Below are 18,949 nucleotides of genomic sequence, written 5' to 3' on the forward strand. Positions count from 1 at the left end.
ACTCACCCCCTCCTGCCAGGAGCCAGAGCAGACATGAGGAAGGGGTGGGTTTGCAGGTGCCCAGCTGAGAAAAACAACCTCCAGAAGGAGGCAGCTGGGCTGGGAAGCAGCAAAAGTCCCTACGGATGTCTCCTCCTTCAGCATGCAGTCAGAGCCTGTGGTGAGGAAGAGGAGAAGCAAATAAAGGCCGGGAGAAAGGGAGCAAGAAGTGGTACCTTGAAGGGGTCATCTACTCTGGGGTTACCACCGCTTGGCTGAGGACCTGTCCAGACTTTTGACCAGGGATGCAGGTCCCCGGGGATCCCCGCTGACCTCAGAAGCCTGAAGGGACCCCCTTGGCCAGGCCCCACAGCACAGCCACCCACAGCAGAGCGGGACACGTTCCCTGGGAAAGGGCTGAGCTTGGCAGGGATCCCGGCACCCCGGAGGACGGGGATCCCACAGGAGGACGGGGACCAAACACACACTCACGCGCACACACACACACACCCCTGCAGGGTAAGCAGGGGTCCCCGCGTGGTCCAGCCTATCTGCTCTCTGGGGCCGGTGACATGGGACTCTGCCATTGCCCCTTGGCACGCAGGGTGCAGGGCCAGGGCCCCACGACGTTGCTGAGCCTTCTGCTCCTCCAGCAAGGGCAGAAAGCTGCTTTTCCAGCTCATTAAGCTGACTAATTGCCGCCTGGACTTCTAATGCCCCTTCCCAGCTCACGTGGGCCCCCCACTGCACTTTGTGGCATGGCTGGGAGAGTAGGTGGGGAGGGGGTCACCAATGCACGTGGCTCCCCCAAGCCTCGCCGTGTCCACCAGCCCCCCCAGAAAGACCCCAAATCGGTTGTGCCTGAGCATCCTCCAAGCTCCCCTCTCCCAGATCAGGGGTACCAGGGTCCCCGTCTCGGGGGAGACGAGCAAGGATCGCTATGGGAGGGTCATAGGTAGGGTGGTCAACATATGGGGGTCCATGCCACCGTCTGGGGCCCCAGGGACAGCACCGGGCTGGTGAGACCCTGAGCAAAGCTTGATTTTGTAGCCATGTGCCAGGATTACCGGGGCAGAGACCATCGGCTTGGCACTGCCCACGCTGTCTGGGTCCCCGCTGGGCTGGGCGCTAGGGACGGAGCTGCCTGGCACGTCACCTGGCGTGACGGGAAGAGGTGGCACCCAGCCGTGAGTCAGGCCCCGTCACCTCCCGCCGCCCTGAACTTTGCCTCATGCAGATGCTCTGGGGTAATAAAAGCTGGGATTCATGGGGGTTGCCCGGCTTGGACGAGGGGCAGGGGTTGGGGACGCGGGGGTGGCCCCCCACACTGCAGCAGAGACACGGGCGAGTGGGAGACCTCGGTGACCACGGGAAGGCCCCAAGGGCGGCAGGTGGGATCAGGTCCTTGGTGCGGGGCAGGATCTGGGGGGCTCTGAGGAGCACCGGCGTGCTGCACTGAAGTCTCACGTCCCCCAACCGGCTGGGTCTCGCAGATGGAGAGAGTTTCCCGGTGCTAAATTCTCACCCTCCTCCAGCACCACCCTCCACCGGCGCCCGCCAGACGTTTCGGCTTTGCCGGTGCCTTCTCGCACCCCACCAGTCCTCCCGCCTGCGCCCGGGGCCGGCTCAGCACCACCATGTGCCATCGCCCCAGGCTCGCTCCGGGGGCCCTGGAGACCGAGAGGCATCGCCGGAGAGGCAGGAGCCACGGGGCGGGTGGGCTCACACTGCAGAGGGAGCCGCGTGGAGAGCTGCGTGTGTGTGCGTGTGCGCGTTTGCGTATGTGCGTGTGCATGGAGGGGGAGCTGTGCAAATGTGTGTGTGTGAATATGTGTGTGCGTGTGTGCAAGAAGGACCCTACGTGTAATACGTGCGCAAGGAGAAGCCATCCACGCAGGCGAGCGTGCAAGAGGGATCCGTACGCGTGCAACGCAGAGCCACGCACGCCCGGCAGGGAGCCCTGCCCGTGCAAGAGGGCCCCCCGCGTGCACGTTCGTGTGCAAGAGGGACGCGCGCGTGTGCAAGAGGAGCCCTGCGCTGCCCGCGCAGCGGTCGCGCCGTGAGCCCCTCCACCCGCATCGCCGCTCCGCCCGGCGTCCCGGCACCCCGGCGGCGGTTCCCAGCGGAGCGGCACGGCGCGGCGTGGGGTGGGGTGGGGTGGCTGGGTGCGTGGCTGGGACGCCCGCGGGTGGGGGCCGCACCCTGCGACGCCGCGCGCGGGGCGGCAGGCGGAAGCAGGTGCCTCCCGCTGCCCTGCGTCCCCGAGCCAGGGATCCGCCGGCAAGCCCGGGCAGAGGCAGCCGGGTGGGCCGGGACGGACGCCCGCCCCGTGCCGGGGCGCTCCCGCGAGAGCAGCAGGACCCCCCTTCGCCGGGTGCCCCCTTGCCCCCCCCCCCCCGATGCAGCAGGCGGCCGAGGGGCACGGCCCGGCCCGGGCCCCCCCAGCCGAGGCCAAGGAGACGGAGATCAAAGCCGTCATCGTCGGGGACGGGGGCTGCGGGAAGACCTCGCTGCTCATGGTCTTCGCCAAAGGGGACTTCCCCAAGGTAAGGACCCCCGCGCGGCTGCAGGGGCCGGGATGCCCCCGGCGCTCCGCTCCCGGCACGTCTCAGCCCCTGCCCCAGCGCGAGAGACCCTCTGTTCCTCCACGAGACCCTGCACCTCCCCGCTAGGTCCCCTGTGAGGCCACGTCCCCAAGGAGGGGGGTCACCGCCTCCCGGCACAGCCTCCAAGGCCCGGCCCTCCCACGGCATCTTTCTCCCCCAAAAAGACGTGCCGGGGCACGGAGAACAGCTCCGCTGAGGAGGGGACGGAGAGGGTTAAGGGAGGAGGCCAAGGGAACCAGCCACCTGCGGCTGGAAGCGGAGCCGTCTGCAGCCCGAGGAAGGGCAGTGGGATGCAGGGAGGAGGGGGAGTCCCCGCGCCGGGCTTGGGGACGCCTTGGGCCGGCGGTGGCCCCGCTCGGGGCTGAGCCGGTCTCCGCAGGGCTCCTGTTGTGGGGCTGACGGCAGCCCTGGCCGGGCGGTGAGCGCCCACCGCGGCCGGGCAGCGGGCGCTGGAGGGCTGTGCCCAGCGTTCGCTCCGGGTCAGAGGCCGCTTGCGCTCTCCGGCGCCCTGGGGCCGGCACGGGGTGTCCATCCTGGAGGCGTGAGAGCAGCCCAGCAGCTCTCCGGGGACACCCTTGGGGCGTCCCAGCTCTCCAGCTCCCCGGGACCATCTCACGCTCGCCCGTGTCCCGCCAGGTCTACGTCCCCACGGTGTTCGAGAAGTACACGGCCTCCTTCCAGGTTGGCAGCAAGCCTGTGAAGATCCACCTCTGGGACACAGCAGGTGGGACAGGAGGGGACGGGGCAGGCAGCCGTGCCCAGCAGACGGTCTCTCCCAGCCCCGTGCCACCCGCGGGGCTTGGGGGTGTCCCACGCACGTGGGTCTGCGTGCTGTGGGAGCTCCGTCTCAACCATGCGCAGACGCATGAGACACCGGGGCTCGGACCCACAGCCAGCCAGCCTCCCATCGCCAGAGGACGTCGACACGTGGACTGGGGGACAACGGCGTTGCCCTGCCCATGCCCAGACCCGCCTCCAAGCTGGAGGGACAGGACACGGTCCCCAGTCTGGGGCGGACCGCTAAAAGCAGGTTGGGGTGGGGACCCAGCCCCATCGGGAGCTGGTGTTTAACGGCGTGCTGCTCTGCCTGGCAGGACAGGAAGACTACGACAGGCTTCGCCCGCTGTCTTACTCGGATGCTAACGTTATCCTTATGTGCTTTGACGTCACCAACCCCAGCAGCTATGACAACATCCTAACGAAGGTAGCGCCACTGCCGGGCGAGGAGGGGGGGGGGGGGGACTGGGTCCTGCTCCACACCTCCTCCCTGGGGAAGGTGGAACATAGGGAAGAAACTTCTTTACTGTGAGGGTGACAGAGCCTTGGGAGAGGCTGCGCAGTCTCCAGCTTTGGAGATGTTCAGAAGCCATCTGCAAAGGGTCCTGGGCACGCTGCTCTATCTCACCCTGCTTGGGAGCAGGGGGGTTGGACTAGACGGGCTCCGGAGGTCCCTTCCCGCCTCAACCCTTCCGCGATTCCACGCAGGCGGCACCAAGCTGGGGCTGCCGCCCGCTCGCCCGAGCCGGGGGGCGACCCGCATCCCGCTGCCCACGGTGCCACGGCAGCCACATCCCTCTTGCCCTCTCCCGCCCCACGCAGTGGTGCCCGGAGGTGAACCACTTCTGCAAGGGCGTCCCCGTGGTGCTGGTGGGCTGCAAGACCGACCTGCGGAAGGACCGGGCCGTGCTGCGCAGGCTCCACGAGGACCGCCTGGAGCCCGTCACCTACCAGCGGGTGAGTGGCCGGCCCCGCGCCGAGGAGCCCCGGCGAGGCGCCCGGCGGGGAGCCGGGGGGTCCCCCAAGGCGGGGGGCTGGCCAGGCTGGCGGGGGGTCTCACGGCCCCCTCCGCCCCACGCAGGGGGAGGCCATGGCCCGGCTGGTGCATGCAGCGTCCTACTTCGAGTGCTCGGCCAAGTACCAGGAGAACGTCGCGGGCATCTTCGCGGCGGCCTGCAGCGCCGCGCTCGGCGCCGCGCGGAGGACCCAGCGCCGGAGGAGACCCAAGCGGGGCTGCGTGCTCTGCTGAGCTCCCCCCGGCAGCCCCGGCACGGGGATCCCACCGCCCGGCGGGATCCTGCCCGCCCCGTTCGGAGCGGCGTCTCTCCCGGCTGGAACCGGACCTGGCGTGCCCGGAGCTGCTCACCCCGCGTCCCGCAGCGGCACCGTCCCCGGGCACGGGGGTCCACGCAGCACGAGCGGCGAGGAAGCCACAGTACGGCCGGGCGCCGTGCTCCCGCCGCGGGTCTGGCTGCGGAGGGCCGACGTGCCGAAGGGGACGGCTCCGGCTCCGGCTCCGCGGCGCCCCGCGCACCGCTGGCGGGCTGGCGAGGGGCCCGGGGTTCGCCGCGCGGCTCCTGCGCGCCGCTGCTATTAAAGCACGTAACCCACCCGCGTGGCGTGGTCACTGCGCTCCCCTGTAGGCACGGCAGCGGTGACATCCCCATGGCGCAGCCGAGAACTGCCCCAGCTCGGTGCATGCCGGGGAGCCCGGGGCACCCCGCGCCGGCCAGTGCGGACCCTCAACAGCCACACGGCCAGGATGGGGCGGTGCCTCGCGTGCGCGTATAGGCGCGTGTGTATGTGTGTATACGTGTGGGTATGCATGTATACAGGTGAGAATGTACGTGTGTCTGTTCATGTGTATATAGGTGTGCATATATATGCATGTATAGGGTTGTAGGCAAGCGCATGCATGTGTCCTCTGTGTCTACATGCATGCATGTATGTATGCATATGCATATGAATGTCTATGTATATGTGTCTGCGCACATGCAAAAGTGTATGTATATGTGTATATATATATGTGTGCCTACATATATGTCCTTGTATACATGTGTATAGATCTGTAAACATGTGTGCATGGGTGTGTAGGTGTGCATATGCATATGTATTTGTTTACATGTGGGTCTATGTGTATCAAGACATGTATGCATGTATGTATGTATATACATGTATACCTGTATACAGAAGTATGCACATATACATGTATGCACATACATACATTTAAGTGCCTTTACAGATATGCAGGTGTGCATGTATGTATATGTGTGTGTGCGTGTATAGGCTTGCACATGTACAGATATGCATACAGGTGTATAAAGGCATGCATTCCTGCACACAGGTGTGTATATATATATATATACATATATACATATATATATACATGCACACACCTGCCTATATGCCTCTAAACACGTACAGAGGGCTGCACAGAGGGGAGCCCGTGGGCGTCAGCACGTCTCCATAGGCGCACAGGTCTCCATAGGCGCACACGGCCGTGCCCCTCCCCACGCTCCCCCACGCCCCTCCCGACCGGGCCGCGGCCCTGCGCCAGGCGCATGCGCAGCCCTCGGGGGCGTGGCCAGAGAGGGGGCGTGGCCCGGCCCGCGTCCCTCGGGCTTGTGCGCGGCCGGGTGCATGCGCGCTCGCTCCCGCTCCGGCGGGGCGGGGCGGGGCGGGGCGGGGCCCGCCGACGTGCGTGCTGCGCGCGCGCGCCCGCGCGGCGCCCGGCGTCGGAGGGGGGGGCGGCCGCGCATGCGCGAGCCGCGGCCCGGGGGAGGCGGGGGGGTCAGGGGAGGTTGCGGGCGGCGCAGGCGCAGTGCGGCGGCCGAGTCAGTGTGTATGTGAGACTCTGACGGGTTCAAAATGGCGGCGGCGGCTCCTGTGTGAGGAGAGGAACGGTGTCCCGGCCGGGGGGGCGGCGGTGGCGGCGGCGGGCGGGCGGCGAGGCGAGGCGAGGCGGCGGTGGCGGCGGCGCGCGCGGCCCGCGGCGGCGGCCCGGCAGCGGGGCGCCCGGCGGCGCGGGGCGAGCGGCGGCGGCGGCGGCGGGACGCGCCGCCGGGCCGGGGAGCGGGGCCCGCGGGGCGAGCGGGGCAGCGGCGCGGGGCGGCCGGCGGCGCTGTCAGCGCCCGCACGCCGCTGCCCGCCGCGCCGGCGGCTGCGGGGGGCGGCGGGGCCGGGGGCGCGGGGGGCGGCGCGGCCGGGCCGGGCCGGGCCCGGGGCCGGGGCGCGATCGCTGCCTGACTCGGGGGTTCCTCCTCCGTCTCTTCTGTTTCTTCCCCCGCCTCGGCGCTAGAAGAGGACAAAGGCGCAGGAGAGACCTGGTGAGCTTCTCGCTCGGGGGGCGGCGGCGGCGGGGGGACCCCGGTGCCCGGCCCCGGTGCCCGGCCCGCTCCCCCCGCCCGCAAGTTTCCGCGAGTCCCCCGAGAGGGGCCGCGCGGCGCTGCACTGCCCGGCCCGGCGCGGCGGCGGTGGCGGCGGCGGGAGCCGGCTGCCGCCCCCGGGGGGGCCCGGCGGGGCGGCAGGGAGGGAGGGGGCGGGCGGGCCGCCCCCGCTGCCCGGGGCTGCCGGGGAGGGCGGGCCGCGGAGCCGGGGGGAGGCGGCGGCGGCGGGCCGGCCCGCGCTGCCCTCCCGCGGCGGCAGGACGGGGCGGGCTCCCCGGTGCCGGGTGACAGCTACCGGGGCACTGACATCCCGAGCGCCGTGGCCCGGCCGCCGCTTCGTTCTGCCCCGCTCCTCGCCTGGGCTCGGCAGCTGCCCCCTGCCCGGGGCGGGGGGGGGGGGGCTGGGGGGCGAGGCCGGGGCTGCGGGGTCGGCCTAGGGACTAGCCTGTAGCCTGGTGGGAGGACGGGGCGGGGGGCGAGCCGAACCGGCAGGTGAGGTTGGCCATGTGTCGCGAGCCGCTTGTCTTGAGCGGCTGTGTTGCGCTCTGGTTGTCCGGGTGTTTACAAACAGAGTTCAGTCAGTGTAGTGAAACTGTGTTAGCTGAACCGCAAAGCCGGGTCCTTAACGCCACTGCTAGCGGGAGTGGGGGGAAATGTTAGCGGGACGTGAACCACTGTGCTGTCAAACCGTACTCGGAGGAGCACGGAAGAGTTCGGGGTGAAATAAGTTTTCTCCGCGCTGCGGTAGCGGTTCTGTAATGCTACATGGGGTGGCAGATTCCTTCCCCAAAAGTCTGGCGTAGACATGGTCATGGGGATGAAGAGCTGCAGTATACCTAGGCTTTGGTTTTTTTCTATTCCTTTTAAAAAAAAAAAAAAAAGTTTAGATGCCATCGGACACCTTGGGAGGTTTTCCCCGTGTTAGTGCAGTGGTGTCACAAGGTGGCAGATTTTGAGATCTGAGCACTTAGGTCCTCTCCAAGCAGGAGTTAGTCCTCTACCTGCAACCATGTTGAAGCACTGTATGTAGGAGAGATTCCATATGTCTTCACGGTACATGGGAACCATTCTGTGTGTGTATAGCTACTCCTTCCGAGTACTGTAGTTCAGGAAATCCAGAGAACAGCAATCCTGTCATTTAGACAACTTGGTTCTTTAACATATAATCTTGTACTCTAGGGAAAGCAGATTGCTACCCTACTGCCATCAAATGTTTAACGGCAGGTGCACAGTTTGCATGGTTCATATCCCCTGTGTGGGCCAACTTAACTGCCACTTGTGCTAGAAGTAGTGCAGTGTGGAGGCCTTTTCCTGATCTGAGACCTGCAGCCCATGTCGTGTTACAGAACAGCTGGTAAAGTCATTTACCCTGGGTCATGCCTAAAGTTAGAATGGGAGTGTTAAAGTTGAGGTGGGCTCATCCACTCTTTTCCCTTGGTCTAGCACAGCACAGTGGTGTGGAATCACTCACAAACTGAGTGAAAACATCAGGGTTGTAGGAGTCTCGTGTCTGTGTGCTCTGCTTCACTGTTTCCCTCTGATTTCAAAGGAGGAGGAGGAGGAAGACAGCAGCCCTGGAGTGTCCTTCTCGCTCTCTTCAGAAGAGTCAGAGATGGAGCCCGAGGAAGAAAGGATCCGTTACAGCCAAAGACTGGTCAGTATTGGCCCTTACCAATTGAATTCTGTTCTTAGTGCTGTTTCAACTGAAGGAAGAAAAGGCTTTTACTAGCAACAGGTTTAACAACCTAAAAAAGGCATTCAGGTGCGTAGCTACAGCCTGCCCAGAGATATTAGCTTAGCGGGCAGTGAGTTAGATGACTTGGTGGGTCCAGTTCATTTAACAAACTTTGTCTGAATGGAGGGCACCAGCCCAGCACATGGCTACTGAGAAGGGGAGGGTTGGGGGCTGAGTCTGAATAAGATGAGTCGGAAAGCTGCTGGATAAAAATGTGTGTCAGTGTTGCTTCTTGCACAGCAGGTTTTCTCCATGTGTTTGTAACAAGCAGAGAAGCTGAAATACACAGTGTGTGTGCGCGTTATGTTGGTCTGGACTTGATTTGAGCATGCTGCGAAATCTGAGAAAACCAGCTTCAGCTTAAAGCTCAAATTTTACTTGTGCTTGTGCACATGTGCATGTATCTTCTCCTGATATCTTCTTTTGGAGGGAGCTGTTCCAAAAGTAGGGTCCTAATGAGGCTCTGTCAGGAACTGGGCTTGTCTGATGTTTGTGCTAATGTTCAGGGGTCGCACAAAGCCGCCGGTCTCTAAGTTGGGCCACAACTGTGAAAAGCTTGGGAGCAGCTGCTCTGAGTGTCTGAGATGATATTCGTGGTGATTGTGAGCAGGACCGTGTTCCCGGTGGGGAAGCAGTAGAAGCTGGTATGTTTTCTTCAGGTCAATTCCTCTTTGTTTTGAGGAAGCTGTAACTGTCTGAGAAGGCTGGGTGCCAGCACTGTGATAGTCGAGCTTGTGATGGGGTTCATCTCTAAGTCACCGTGGTATATGTACCCTCACCTTCAAGCTACTGTCTGTAATAGTTAAATCTTTATCCTTTAATGCTCTGAAATCTTTTGGTGAGAGACAGTGTGATACTCTTTGCGGTAAGCTTTGCCCTAGAGTAAACAGTTCTTGTTGCTCTTTTGTTGCTGCTCTGTGCCTTGCCATAGAAAAGGTACAGAGGAAGTGTAGCCAGCACTCGCCTTGTAGGTGGTCTAGGGATGGAAATCTTCTAGTGAGATTATTAAGCGGCTGTTAAGCAGTAGTTGCTGTGGAAGAAAAGATATTGTGTAGCTTGTGGTTGGTCCAAAGACCTGGTTTACTGAAGGCCTGCTCCTTTTTCTGGTGCTTCTCTGTATCTATTGCATATTCACATTTTACAGACAGGGTTGTCACACCGGATGGTAGTCAGGCTTCTTAGTCCACTTCAGGAAACTGAAGTGACTCTGATTTGAAGTGGTTTTTAATCTTTTCTTTTTGAGAGATTCCTTTTTAAAAAAAAAAAAAAAAACTGGTATGTCTGTGGACCCTTCAAGATGGCTTGTTTTTTCCCAAATGCTTTGGTGGATACTCTAATTTGGCAGTGCTGCTGAAAGCAGCAGTCCCACCTCCTCCCTCATCCTGATGCACTTGTTCCCACAACTGTGCAGCGTACAGTTCAAGGTGCCAATTTGGCTGGAAACTAGCTGTTTCTATAGCCAGTGGTTGGGATGTCAGGGTAGCTCCCTTTGGAGGCAATGCCAAGCTCAAGTTTTAGTTAAACTACGGCCTTAGCTACGCTGTGGCCCTGCTGAAGTAACTCGGGATGGCTGGACAGAGGCAAGGCTGTGCAGTTGAATGGGACTATTGGCCAGGACACTTAGTAGTTTAAAAATGCTTATAATCTCATAAATAAAAAATAGCAGGAGGAGTTGCTGTCCTAGCATAGGTGGCCTGAACTCCGGCACAATATGCTAAGCTGGATAAATGGCTACACACTGCTGAGCTGCGTGCTTAAGGGGCTTGGAAAGGCGCACGGGTAGCAAGCAGAGGATGCGGCTCACCTAGGCTTCTTTGGCCTCATGTACATTGTTGTGTCCCTGCTGGCCTGAAGCCCAGAGGAGGAGGGATGACCCTTGTGTGGTAGGTGAGGCTTAGTTCATGCCTCCTGCTTCAGTCTTCCTGGGAACTGCCAACCTGTTAACATGTCTCACTGCACCAGTGGAGCTCCTTTTTTGATGGACCATTTAAAAAAATTTTCTAAGATGCATGCTCTCAACAACTCATCTCACTGAGGTTTGGTGAGCTGTTCCCTTAGCTAGTGTTTCCAGCCCTTGCGGAACAAGGCATCATAGGTGAATTATCCAGGAAGGTAAAATGATCTGATTATGATTTATTTGAATATTCTGCTCCCACAGGTGCATTGATCTTGGGAGATGATTTTAATATGACTGCATTAAAACTTCTAGGGTAGGGGAACAGGGAATTGGTAGTACAGCATATGTTTCTGCTGCTGTGACAGTTTCCCTTGTGCGTAACTGGGCATCAATGTGGGCCCGTTAGCAAAAGAATATATATATTAAAAAAAATACACCAGCAGAGTCTTCTTGGTGTGTAATCCCAGCCTTAAAACCAGTCAGGATGTAGAAAAGGCCTCAAGCTTTCTGTTTGTTGTGTCCTGAGCAATACTGTTACTTTGCATTTGTTCAGTGAAGATCTGATCTATGAATGTTTTTTAAATGGATTTATCAGTATTGGTTAGGCATCTGGGTTGTAATAAGAAATTCACCTCTGCTTTGGATGTAATTGCACTCCTGCAAGCGTTCTCTGCCAGTTCACACATCTCTCTACAGTATAATAATATTCACATTAGGTGGGTCGCACTGCTCTAACTGTGCTTGCTTCTCAGTTCAAACCATAAATCCATGACTCCCGAGGTGATAAGTCTGGCTGAGTTCATCTGGACACAACGTTATCGGTGTTAAGGGTGTCTCGCTTCCATCTGAAGCGATTAAACTGGGGAAAAAGCTGTGTGCCAGCAAATTCTGGGAGGCCAATGTGGGTAGGGGAAGACAGCCTATGGACAATGCTGCTTAAGCAGGGGAAAGCGTGGCAATGGTTAAGGGACATCTGTGTTCCCCACATAAAGGGCGAGCTGCGTCTCCCCACTCTGCGAGTAATGGAGGATGGGACTCATCAGACACTGTGGAGTAGTCTTCTACTAAGCCTGTGTATATCTTACTGCAGGACTTCAGAGATTGTTTTGAAGTGCTGGCTTTATAAGCTGTGGATGCACATTTATAAGGCCTTAATCAAGGATCCGAAATGCTCTGTTGTATCCTGAGGCCTGGGTGACAGTCCAGCCCCTGGCACTAACAACCTCATGGTCCCTCTCTGTGACTTGGAAGTCTGCTGGCTGTCACTTGGTGGTCTCACCCAGCCCATGTCACAACAGGCTGCCCAGCTCCCCGCAGGGAGGCCAAGGACACACTGGCACCTGAAGCCTGAACTTCTTAAGGGCAGGAGTGGCAACCTGAGCAGCTCTGGCTAAGGATTAACAGTCCTGGGGGAAAAAGAAATTCAGCTGATCTGGTACTGCAGTGGTCAGATACCCTGCCTGGTTCAGGCTCTCCAAACTGTTTTCTCAGAGTACATCTTTTCCCTTGTACCAACTCTGATGTTCTCCAGGACCTTTGTGAGCTGATTTGAGACTCTGAGGAGAAACTGTTGCATGTTATATGTTGTTTACCTTTTGGTAAGGTTAGATGCGTGTCAGATCCTCAGGTGTGAGGAGGGGTAGCAGGGAAGGAATCTCCTGGTGGCGTTTGGGAGCTGTTAGATAGACTTACCAGTACATCTCTAGAAACAGCTGTCAGGGGGTGGTTTGACGTAACATTTTTCTGAAGACGTGCATGGCTCCTCTGAGTTGAGGTGTGCATGCCTTCTGGTAACAGCATTGACTGATTGTGTGATGTTCCACCAAGGAAGGATTTCTCATTTACTCCAGTGATCACCCCACATGAAGCCCATTTACCCATCCAGAACTATGTGAATTCATGGAGCCGAGGAGCAATTTCTCAGTGTCGTGCATGGCTGTTATCTTACTGGTGCTTTTGTTCTTCTGCAAGGGAATTCTTGAGACTGGCTCTCTATCTCCCAATGAATGAATCTCCAGCTAAACACATTGCTGCCCTCTAATTTAGTATCCAATGTGTGTGTTTTAGAGCCACATTTGAGTACTGCCAAGCTGGGAATCTCTTTCCATTGGTGAGGCTCTGTTGGGTTGTTTTCTTTTCTGTCTGCTCAGGCCAACCCTCCTGCTTCCCTAGATAAGCCAGTAGTATAGTCATAAAGGCTCTCTGAGAGACTGTTGGTAATGCAGGAATGTTGGTGCTGGCCAGTGGATTTCGGGATGAGAGGGGAGACTGCTGCTTTTGGCCTTGGCATGTCTCATATCAGTGGGAACATCTAATTTCGGGGTCGGGGGGGCGAGACTCCCAAGGAGCACAAGCAAAAAATTCTTCCTTTGATCCACAGGCTGTTTGCTGACAGCCAGTGCCCTTAGCGTAGATGCAGGGCTGAGCTGGTTTCTGCAAACGATGGGCGTGTTGGGTATTGGAAGTGTCAAGAAATCTCACCTTCTGCCTTCTCCAGGGACTAATTCTATGAGGTCTATATTGTGAATTAAGACTAGCAAACTCCATGAATCAAGAGTTGGGATTAGCTCATCACTGAAGTGGTGCTGTAAGCTTTCAATGACAACACTCGGGGCAAGGGATGAAGAGCAGCAGTGCTGGATCACTTCAGAATGGCTTGGTGGGGGGGGGAAGCATAGCAGGTGAGTGTAATTACCTTAAGGAGAAAACCTACGGGTCGTGGTCTCTGATGCTGTCAAGTCAGCAGGCTTTATCTCAGGGTGTGGTTCCAGTTTAGGATTGCTTGTGTGGAAGAGCTGGTTTAAGAGGTTCCCTCCCTCTGTAGTTGCCTCAGGAGCTGATGCCCCTGAGACGGGTGCTGCTTCCAGAGGGTTGCGGATCATGCCCTAGATGAAAGCTGGCAGGGAGACACCTATTCCAAATTGTTTTCTGTGCTGGATTAGTGGAAGAGCTGCCCCACCAGCGAACCTGACAAGAGTGGAGAGGCGGCAAGCGGAGATGGGGAGACAGGGTGGGGTAGGAACCTCTTAAACTGGCTCTGCTGCTAGAGAGATCGGGTGGTGGAGCCGCACCCTCCATCGGGGCCGTGGTAATGCGCTGCCCTGTGGCAGGCAGTCTCGGGCTCAGCCACAGCTCCTCTGCTGAGGTGTTAGGGTGCGCGCGCAGAGAGTGACCATCCCTGGCTGGGCACAGTGGCACCCCTGTTATGAATTTGGGAGGTTTTTGTGTCACCCCCCCCCCCCCCCCAAAAAAAAAGGGAAACAGGCCTTTTTAGGATGAGATTCACCCCGCATAAAGGCTCTGGATGCTCAGGAGTATCGGGGGGAAATGTATGGTGAAATGCTGTCTCTCCCTTTGCTTAGGGCAGTCCATGTCCAGTGTTTGCCCTGGCCTGCCCTGCCCTCTGATCAAATCCTTATGTGAAATTTGAGAGGAGGCCTATCGCCACCAGCCAAAAACTGAGGCCTCTTCTGTAAACAGCAGGGTTAGCTAACCTGCCCCTGCATGTTGGTGTCCACACTATTCCCCAGGCGAGAGTTCAGATGAGCTTTACGGTATGTGGAGTCATCAGCTGAGGGATGAGACTTTGGCAGCGTGGAGGAGAAGGTTTCTCTTGCAGCAGTGCGTACTGTGGTATGTGGTGCTACGGACATGCTCGGATGTGTACTGCCCAGGCCTGAGGGGCAGCAGGACTAGCTCTGACCAGTGCCTAGAGTCACAGGGGCTCCAGTTTTGTGGTTTCCAAGTCATCTGTATCAGCAGTACCAAACTTTTCCTGCAGGATGGGGTGATGAGCAGTCCTGTCAAACGGCAGGAGACAATCCATGAGCCAGGAAGGCTCATGAATGTTGGTGTTCACGTGACAAACGTGACAAAGTTCCAGCCCTTATCCTCATATGACCAAGGGAAGAAATGGCATTAAAGCTGTGCAGGGAAGGTCAGGAGGCAGCAGGCTGCAGGCTGGTGGGATGCTGCTCGTGCCCAGGAAGAAGGGGAGAGGCGGATGCAGGCTGCCTGCCCTCCCCTATGTTGTTCAAGCAGCTGACCTTGCTCTATCTTGAATGGTTCATGCTTTCCCAGCTGTGGGATGCAAGGAGTAATGCTTTCCTATCGTGTTCAGCCAGGCTTGTTGTTTGTGCTCCTCCTAACACTGCCCACTAGCAAGTAGTAATCCTTTGCTCTGTCTAGTGCTTGTCATCTTTACTGGCCTTCAGAGGCCAGTCCTGCTAGATACTGGCTTTTCCAGGGCTGGTCACAGTGATTCAGGACTTGTACGGATGTGCTGGGGTGGGAATCCCAGTGTGGGCAGCTGGAGGTACCAAAGCATGGGAGGAGCCACAAGCACTGGGGTGAGAATCTAGGTAGTTGTGCCACACGCACACTCTTGAAATTTGACACTGGCAATTACTTACCCTGTCAAGCAGCGCTTCTTCACGTTGCCTGAAAGGACTAAGAACTTGTCTGCTGGAAAGCCCAAAGTGAGACCGTCTGGCCAAATGTTGCTCATCTCGAGCCATAACCTCATCTGCTGGACACACCTCAATTTCCTAGTCTAGACAGGACCTGTGTGAGTAGGGTAATTAATCTCTCCTGCCCTCCTTTGCCTCAAACTGGAGACACTACAAATGAGTCTTTCCAAATAACCCAGGTGTGATAATTGATCTCTAAATAATTTAGGGCTCTGGTCAGATTTGATTTGGGCAGCTGTAGGGGCTGGGAAGAGCGAGGTTTGCTCTTTAGTGGAAGCTAGCAGCTCCCAAAGGTTATTCTTGGAAAGCTTTATAAACCCCTGTGAGCATGTGGATCCTGAAAGATGTGGCACCATTCTGGTCCCAAAGAGAATACATCCCCCAAAGTGGACTGGATGATGTTTCTCAACAGCAGGGAGGAATGCAGGAGGTAAATATCTTTGCTGATTTCTTACTGTCCCAAGCCTGGCTGTCCTTTAGTGTGGCCTGGAAGCTACAGTGCTGACTGAGCTATCAACCAGACAGCACAGGAGCGCTTGCAGTTACTTGTGAGTTTTTAAACAAAATTTCATGTTTCATCAATGTCTCTTCTTAATGAGCAGGCATAGGTTTTTATGGGGTTATCCCAGCTGGAGGTGGCGCTAACAAGTTAGGAGATCAGTCCCCCTTGCCCCTACTGCCCCTTTATTGTTGGATAATTATGGCAAGAGCCACCCAGGCAGGGGTTGCAGTTCACCAGGTGGTTCTCTCGGAGAAACGGGGGCAGTGGCGGGGTGCTCAGAAGGTGGAGAAATGAGTTGGTGTGCCAACGCTATCCTCTGTGAAAATGTATGAGGGGAAGCAATTGCCTACCTTCAGGGTGAGCTGTCTAGTGCTGTTGGTGACAGAAGGGTTTTGCTGATTCCAGAGAAGGAAATGACAGGTGAGCTCTAAACAGGTAGCCTGAACTCTGGAAAGCCCATTTTGCTGCCAGGGTTGCCTCCTTAGTTCACAGGCTTTCTTACACAATGCCTGATCTGGTTTTATCTGGGTTGAAGAAGTTAAAACCTGAGGTGAGCCTGGGATGACCAGACCTGGTCATCTCTGGGCAAGTGGAAGAGGTAAAGGGTAGGGAGGAACATGGCATATCACGCTGATATGGCAGTTGCTGAGCTTCATTGCCTGGCTGTGACAGTGGACAGCGCACCTGCACTGTGGCCCTGTGCCAGGAGCTAGTAGGGGGCAGCTGCTGCACCAAAATATGTACCTGTGTGCTCAGAGAACAAGAGTCATCACAGCTGAGCAGAACTACCTCATTGGATATCCTGCCTGTTTGTGGTCCTGGTTGGGAGGGAGTTGAGAACAGAGAGGGATCTTGTCTGGTGGCCTTGGGAAAAGCAAAAGAGCAGAGTGGAAGAGCAAAGCCTGTGGTTGAATGACAGGGCCTGTAATTAGGTATCAAAGACACTAGCTGTCAAAAGTACTGGGAGACAAGAAGGGTGGGGAGCACCTTTCTCAGAATTGGAAATGTTGTTTCTAGTCAGCTTGGAGAACGTGGTATCTTGTTGGGATCTTGTTTAGGTTGGGTATTCTTGGGGTGGGGGGGAACAGACAGAAATGTGTGCAGTGAGTGATCTGCTGGAAGGGAAGGGGGAAGAGTGGATAAGCACGTGTCCCCATTTGGGAAATGGAACATGACTGTTTAGCTGAAGCTAAGAAAATATCTGCAATTGCACTTGTACAAATGCATCATCAAAAAGCTTGTCAGTAAAAAATCAAACCAGTATCATGATTAACTGATGCCTCAGTCTAGCTGAAGTACAAGCTGAACCCTACTCTCTGAGTATTCATGCTAATCCAGGCTTGATTCCTTTTCTGGAGGGCTCAGGGCAGGGTGTTAGCCTCTTGGGTGCCATAGGGCACTTTGGTATGCTCTTCTTTCCTGTTCCTCAGTCATCTCAACTCCTTGTGCGGGTGCTGTCCAGCTTCAGGTAGCTTCAGACCTTCCCTGGGAGGGACACTAATGACACCTGATTCTGAGGGCCAAGGAGAAGGAGCATGTTCTTCCTGCTCTCACTAACTCGGCTACCCCTCAGGTCCCTTCAGCGTTGACAAGCAGCAGCTCTAGGAGCAAATGCTCTGCCCTCTCCCTGTTGCATCTCAGGCAGTAAGGAAGTGCTCTTTGCCATGCGACCCAGACCCACCTGGAGGTAGCCTACATGCAAACAGTTGGACCACAGTGGCTAACTTTCACTTGGAGAACACATGGACTCTCCCATCACTGTCCCTGCTAGCCTGATGGGGAAACAACAGGCTCCAGGATGCCATAATGAGAATGAGCTTGAATGGCTGTGGATTACTGATGCTAAAGGAGTTCTGCTTATACAGTCTGCAGCTTAATTTGGAGAGACCTGAAGGGGTAGGATGAACTCATAAGTTTTGTGTGTGACAGCTCTCTCTCTTCACCTCTTCTCCCTGTGAACCAGGTGACAAAGATGAATAACTCTCTACAGGAGTTGCTTGTTGCCTTGTGTCTGCGCTTGAGGTGGTTCGGATAAAACTGGGGGCAAAATGTAGCCTCTGAATCGGCCATGGGGAAGAGATGGGTCCATTTGACTGGATTTCTCTCTCCTCTGGCTTTGCAGGGCCTTGTTTGTGCATCTGCGTTGCTGTAGAAACAACAGTGGTGGTAAACAGTATGAACTGGCTGTCCGGGGACTCTGAATCCCTGTGGAAATTCCAGGAACTTAAAGAAATTGAAGGAGGCTTTGGGCTGGGATCTGCCCTGGAGTTGTGGGGTAGTACGAAAAGACGGGTGGATTTACTCTCATGCAGCAGCAGTTTAAAGGAAAGGTGTGCTCTCTATAGTGCTTCCACACAGGTTGGGTGCCAGGAAGGATGCAAATCTGAGTTGCATCCTTGCTGCCAAAAGAGCTGAGGTGTGGTTTACAGCACTGTATGTGACGTACTTGTGTGTGTGTGTGTGTGTGTGTGTGTGAGCGAGCAAGCTGTTGAGGGGAGGAGGGTGGAAAGGCACGGGCTGTTTTTTATTCCTGTTAACTAGAACAGGTCATATCCACAGTGAGGTGATGGGTAGAGTGGTGACCTCTCCTCCCTGTAGCACAGTAAACACGAACTGTGTTTTGTCTTTCCCTGGATCTTGCATGTGTTAGCTATCACACTGTACACAAAAGACTATTAAAAAAGCCCCCCACACACGCACCTTTTTTGGCAAGGAAGAGGCTCAGCGCGGGGTGCGCTTGTCGTCTGTGGTTTGTTAGTACCAGTCCTCAGGGTTGGGAACTGACTGCAGAATCACGTTGTCGTGTCTTAGCCAGTCCTGGGAGAGTTTGGAAGAGGAGGAGTTGCTTGATAAAAGGCACCAGGAGAAGGATCAGGAAGTTGCTTGGCAGGAATTGTTATCTAGAGAAGCAGATCCCAGCTGGTGAGGCACGTTCTTGCTACAAGTGAGATGTGGAGAGGGGATGATCCTTTTTGATGTTGCATCTTACCTTGCCTTAACTTTCAGTGCGATGGTGCTGAGAGGGTAGAGGCAGTGCTGCAGGACTTGGGGAGAGAAAGAGAAGCTGACGGGGGAGGAAGGAGCAGAAAGAGGAGGAGCAGAGAAGCCTGCCAAAAAAAAGGCTGGCCTGCACTGTTCCAGTCCTGTGGTGCCCTGCCTCCCTCTTGCTCTCCTATGTTCCCCTGGCTCCCAGGAACTATGGTCTTGGGAGCAAACTGCAGCAGCTGGAAGTGGAAATCAGAGGGCTGGCAACAAATGCTCCTTTAGGGTTAGACTGCCAAAGAGTCTCTAACGCGCTGCTAACACGTAAACGTTTCTATGTGTCGCTGAACTCCTAAGCTCCCTTGCCCTGTTTGGAGTAAGGAAGGGGCAGGTGCTGGGCATCTTGTGAAGCAAAGGGGGAGGGAGCGTGTGCAGTGTTGGTACCACTTTGCAGAGTACAGGGGGAATCTCCTTCCCAGAAGAAGGTTTCACAAACTGACCGTGTACTTCCCAATGACCCTGCACTGTTTTCCTTCTTCTTCATAAGCATCGTAGGCCCTTTAGCCTCCAGTTCAGACAGCCCTTTACTAGCCTCTTTAAAAGACAGAGTCAGCTG

The 18,949-nt window shown here is 56.8% G+C and overlaps 2 protein-coding genes across 4 annotated transcripts in view; both read left to right on the plus strand.

Annotated features, from left to right (window-relative positions):
• Positions 1 to 2,143: 2,143 nt before the first annotated feature.
• On the plus strand, positions 2,144 to 4,960 carry RHOD (ras homolog family member D). Its single transcript, XM_067295354.1, has 5 exons — positions 2,144 to 2,525; positions 3,222 to 3,309; positions 3,680 to 3,789; positions 4,185 to 4,319; positions 4,444 to 4,960. The coding sequence occupies exons 1-5, from the start codon at positions 2,379 to 2,381 to the stop codon at positions 4,609 to 4,611; spliced, it is 648 nt and encodes a 215-aa protein (XP_067151455.1). The 5' UTR covers positions 2,144 to 2,378; the 3' UTR covers positions 4,612 to 4,960.
• A 1,225-nt stretch (positions 4,961 to 6,185) lies between these two features.
• Positions 6,186 to 18,949, plus strand: part of KDM2A (lysine demethylase 2A) — a 54,219-nt gene continuing 41,455 nt past the window's right edge. The window contains exons 1-3 of one of the 3 annotated variants that reach the window (XM_067295734.1): positions 6,186 to 6,250; positions 6,661 to 6,688; positions 8,298 to 8,402. In XM_067295734.1, coding sequence (XP_067151835.1) covers positions 6,231 to 6,250; positions 6,661 to 6,688; positions 8,298 to 8,402 — 153 coding nt within the window. In that variant the 5' untranslated portion in view covers positions 6,186 to 6,230. The remainder of the gene's footprint in view (positions 6,251 to 6,660; positions 6,689 to 8,297; positions 8,403 to 18,949) is intronic. The other 2 variants (XM_067295735.1, XM_067295737.1) reach the window with 2 other exon arrangements.

This window comes from Apteryx mantelli, chromosome 4 (assembly GCF_036417845.1).
Source record: "Apteryx mantelli isolate bAptMan1 chromosome 4, bAptMan1.hap1, whole genome shotgun sequence".
NCBI lineage: Eukaryota > Metazoa > Chordata > Aves > Apterygiformes > Apterygidae > Apteryx > Apteryx mantelli.